Below are 4697 nucleotides of genomic sequence, written 5' to 3'. Positions count from 1 at the left end.
ATCGGTCTTCTTCAGTCATAAAAAGGGATTTTATGTTTTTTTGTAAAAAGCGTGAGCTGCTTTTTAATCTCCGGCTGTCAGTTGAGTTTGTGTTTTCAGGGGAAATCCTGAGAAAAAACCAAATTAGCGTCTGAGCATATCTCCTGCTGACGGTGGAGAATAAAGAGGCAGATGTTCAGGAGGAGCTGGTTTGGCTTTGAGCTGAGGGTTCGGCGGCGAGATGCTTCAGGGAGCCGCAGGCCGGCTTCCAGAGGCGAGTCCATCAAGCACAATATAACAACCAACACTGACACTGTGGACCGTCCTAACAACATTAGGTCAAAAAAGAAACTAGACCAAGACACAGTCATTTAAATTATCAGCTTATCATCAACAATCATAACCAAACAAAACAAAAAAATACTGGTCTCCCATTTCCGGAATGGCATTATTTGAAAAGTAATCAAATAAAATAATCAGAGCAACCTGTACACTTCAGTTTGTACCTTTCCTTTAACAGTAGAAAAAACAGCATTTTGGTTTTCAGGTGTGTCTCGTACAAAAAACTAAAACAAAAAAGTTATAAAGTGGATTTTTATGAGCACAGATGAAAGATGATTTTTTTTTTTTTAACCCTGCAGGACTCAGCAAACCGTGAGGGAAATGATCAGATGTGAGACGTTTACAGCAAACAAACTACCTGAGAAGAAAAACCAACAGGACGGACGGCAGCAGGCTGGCAGTGAGCAGTGCTTCATGGGAATTAAAGGACCGTCCCAGTCATTTTGAATGTTTGTCCCGTTTTCTACACTCGCTCCACATTTTCCACGTCAACAAACCATTTATCGTTTTCATTTTAGAGGAACGACAGAGTTAAAAAGGTGAGTTTGTGGTTGAAGCAGCCGCCTTATAATGTTCTGCTCAACATTCAGAAACCACACAGCTGATGATTGGCTGTGGAAAGCAAAACGTTTCCCCACTTAGGGACTATTTTCCCCGGCGGAGGAGGAGGAGGAGGGAGCTTTTCAGCGTGAAAAAGTCCTGAAAAGCCAACAGTGCTGCTGCTTTTAGGAAAACTCATGTGGAGGACTTTATTGGGCTGATGGAAAACTGGAGTGAAGAAAGTGTGAAGGCTCTGAAAGTTCATGTTCATATCGTAGTGGAATGAATGGAGGAAAGGGAGGAGGAGTGATGTGGCAGCTCTGAAAGCCCACTGCTCGCTCTGGGAGGAGAGCAGAGGAACGTTCTGGAGAGGAACCTCTGAGGAACCTGCAGAGGAGCCGGGACGGAGCTTTAATGCGCTCTCAGCCAGTGAGGATTGCTGCGACGACGATCAACGAGGTTGAAAAGCGGTTTTTAAAATCTTGTTTCGCCCTGAAAACCACAGACGCAGCAGCTTCAGTCCAACAGGGTCAAAAAACATCAAATCAAAATCAAAATGAAAGAACGGGACATTTCACTGGCAGGGTTAGCGGACGGAGACGGAGCTTCAGATGTTCCTGCTGGAGGTGCAATCACAGATGAGCAGATCCTGATTCAAACTGATGTGGGTCCACCGTCTGCGGGACGGCAGCGAGCAGCGACCCGGACAGGGAAAGGCAAACAGGAAGTGATGCGAGACGAGCAGGAAGTGGACGAACATCATCCGGTTCGAGAACGATCGAAAGAACGAGCCTGGAAAATGAGAGGAAATCAGAAAAGTGCAGGGCGCCGTCGCTGCCGAGAGAAAACAACGAGGCGAACTGCACGCCGCCTTTTCTGTCCAGCGGAAACAGCCGAGGTCAGCAAAACATAAGGCCCCGTAAGAGAGAGAGAGGTGAGGACGAACCAGAAACACACCTGAAGAGGCACCAAAAGACGAGATATCAAAAACGCAGTCTGTCCGTGTGGTACGAAAACATTTGTTGTTTGTGTATTTTTTTTTATTATTATTTAGAAAAAAAAAAAAAAAAAAAAAAAAAGGAGGAAGGAAATGAAAAGAGCAGCTACATCATCCGGGAGGACGTCCCGGACGGGAAGTGGCCGAGGTGCTGCTTCTGCCTGCGCCCTCGTTTGGTCTTGTTGCACCTCCTGCAGGACAGAAGAGGAATTACACAGTGAGGTCAGAGGTCAGAGGTCAGGGGGCCGGGCTCAGCCTCACCTGAGAAGCCAAATCAGAGCTGCACGTTTTCTTTCTGTCCTCAACAGAATTATTTCATATTTTCATTTTTTCATAGCAGCAGTATTTGTTTTTCTAGTACTGGAAGTACTGCTGGTAGTACTATCAGCAGCAGCAGTAACCTCATACCAGCAGCAGAAGTAATAATAGTGGTATAGCAGTATGATGGTGCAGCAGCAGTAATACTGTAGTACTGTAGTAGTAATAATGTACTAGTAGTAGTAGCAGTGCTAGTAGTAATAATTTTGTAGTACAGTACTAATAATAGTATAGTATTAATATAATAAATAATAGTACACTTTTAGTAGTATTATAGTTGTATTATATATATATAGTATTATAGTAGAAGTACAGTAGTCGCAGTATAGCAGTATCAAAGTAGTAGTAATAGTAGTATAGTAGTAGTAGTAAAGTAGTAAAGTAGTAGTAGTAGTAGTAATAGAAGTAGTATTGCAGTATAGCAGTAGTATGGTAATTGTAGTAATAGTGGTTGTACAGTAGTATAGTAGTAGTAGTAACAGTAGTTTAGCAGAGCAAAAGAGGTAGTAATAATAGTGATACTGTGGTAGTATAGTATTAATATGGTAGTAGTTCCGTTGTATAGTGGTATATTAGTAGTAGTATTGTAGCACAGTAGTAGTAGTATAGTGCTAAAGCAGTAATGTAGTTGTATATTGGTAGTAGAATAGTAGTACAGTATTTGTATAGTTGTAAAGAGGTAGTAGCAGTAGCAGTAGTAGTAGTAGTAGTAGCAGTAGTATAGTAGTGTTAATATACGCAGTACTACAGCCCCTCCAGTGTAACAGCAGTGTTTTGTTGTACTTGCACTTGTGGAGTATCATTAGTCATATTCAGCGTATACAGTGCAGTATTGTGATTACTGTGAGTGCTGTAAGTACTGTGAGTACTGTGAGTACTGTGAGTGCTGTGAGTACTGTGAGTACCTGGTGAAGCACATCACCACGGCGACGATGACGGCGATCTGCACGGCTCCGATGATGGCGGCGATCAGGACGTAGTGCAGCTTCTGACCACTGGGGACGACGTAGAGCACGTTGAAGTCCAGCAGCTGGTCACACTGCGGCCCGCCGTACCCCCCCTCACACCTGCCACACACACACACACACACACACACACACTGTCAGAAACACAGAAACACACACTGTACCCCCCCACACCTGTGACACACACACACACACACACACACCTGCAGGTGGGCAGGCTGTGTCGGAGCTCACACACGCCGTGTTCACAGAACTGGGCGTAGTCTTCAGGGCAGGGGGCGGGGCTATCCACAAAGCCCTCCCCCTCGCCGGGATTGGACACGGCTGGAACAGAAAACTGTGATTGGTCGATTGATCTGATTGATCTGATTCAGTGAGCAGAAGACTTGATCTATAATCAATATGTCATCGTCTGTAACATTTAAGACAATCTGGCATCATATCATCAGATTATATGAGACATTATACATTAGATTAAATGTATAATTAAGACTATAAAATTATAATATTATTTACTGTTACATTATAACATGTATATAATTTTAAATACAACCTATACAGCAAGAAGGTATAATCATGATTACAATAATAGGTATATTAATAACAGCAATAATGATTACATTGATGATGATGATGATGATAATAATAATAATAATAACAATAATAATAATAATAATAGTATCTGGATGGTGTTTATCAGACATGTTGCTCTCTCGGTGAGTCTGTGTGTGAATTTTACCGAAGACATCTGGTCGCATCTTCACGCCGTCGTCTTTCCTGTTTTTGTCTGGAAACACAAACAGAAGAGGAGGATCAACATCCAGATCAACATCCAGATCAATATCCAGATCAATATCCAAAACAATATCCAGATCAAGATCAATATCCAGATCAGTATCCAGATCAACATCCAAAACAATATCCAGATCAAGATCCAGATTAACATCCAAAACAATATCCAGATCAAGATCCAGATTAACATCCAGATCAATATCCAGATCAAGATCAATATCCAGATCAGTATCCAGATCAACATCCAAAACAATATCCAGATCAGCATCCAGATCAATATCCAGGTCAACATCCAGATCAATATCCAAATCAATATCCAGATCAGTATAAGATAAGATATTCCTTTATTTGTCCCACAGTGGAGAAATTTCCAGAATTACAGCAGCAAAGTGGATAGCAAAATATGAAGAATAATAAATAAATAGCAACATCCAGATCAACACCCAGATCAATATCCAGATCAGTATCCAGATCAACATCCAGATCAGATCAAGATCCATATCAATATCCAGATCAATATTCAGATCAATATCCAAATCAATATCCAGATCAGTTCCAGATCAACATCCAAAACAATATCCAAAACAACATCCAAAACAATATCCAGATCAACATCCAGATCAATATCCAAAACAATATCTAGATCAATATCCGAAACAATATCCAGATCAACATTCAGATCAACATCCAAAACAATATCCAGATCAACATCCAGATCAATATCCAGATCAGTATCCAGATCAACATTCAGATCAATATTCAGA

At 41.5% G+C, this 4697-nt stretch overlaps 1 protein-coding gene across 1 annotated transcript in view; it reads right to left on the bottom strand.

The window, feature by feature from the left end:
* Positions 1–1932: 1932 nt before the first annotated feature.
* Positions 1933–4697, bottom strand: part of LOC115379171 (tomoregulin-1-like) — an 8864-nt gene continuing 6099 nt past the window's right edge. Inside the window, exons 7-10 of the mRNA XM_030079891.1 lie at positions 3881–3928; positions 3345–3465; positions 3082–3243; positions 1933–2049 (exon numbers count right to left, since the gene is read on the bottom strand). Coding sequence (XP_029935751.1) covers positions 1965–2049; positions 3082–3243; positions 3345–3465; positions 3881–3928 — 416 coding nt within the window. The 3' untranslated portion in view covers positions 1933–1964. The remainder of the gene's footprint in view (positions 2050–3081; positions 3244–3344; positions 3466–3880; positions 3929–4697) is intronic.

This window comes from Myripristis murdjan, chromosome 20, assembly GCF_902150065.1.
Source record: "Myripristis murdjan chromosome 20, fMyrMur1.1, whole genome shotgun sequence".
Classification (NCBI taxonomy): Eukaryota; Metazoa; Chordata; class Actinopteri; order Holocentriformes; family Holocentridae; genus Myripristis; species Myripristis murdjan.
This window is presented reverse-complemented; position numbering and strand designations above follow the sequence as displayed.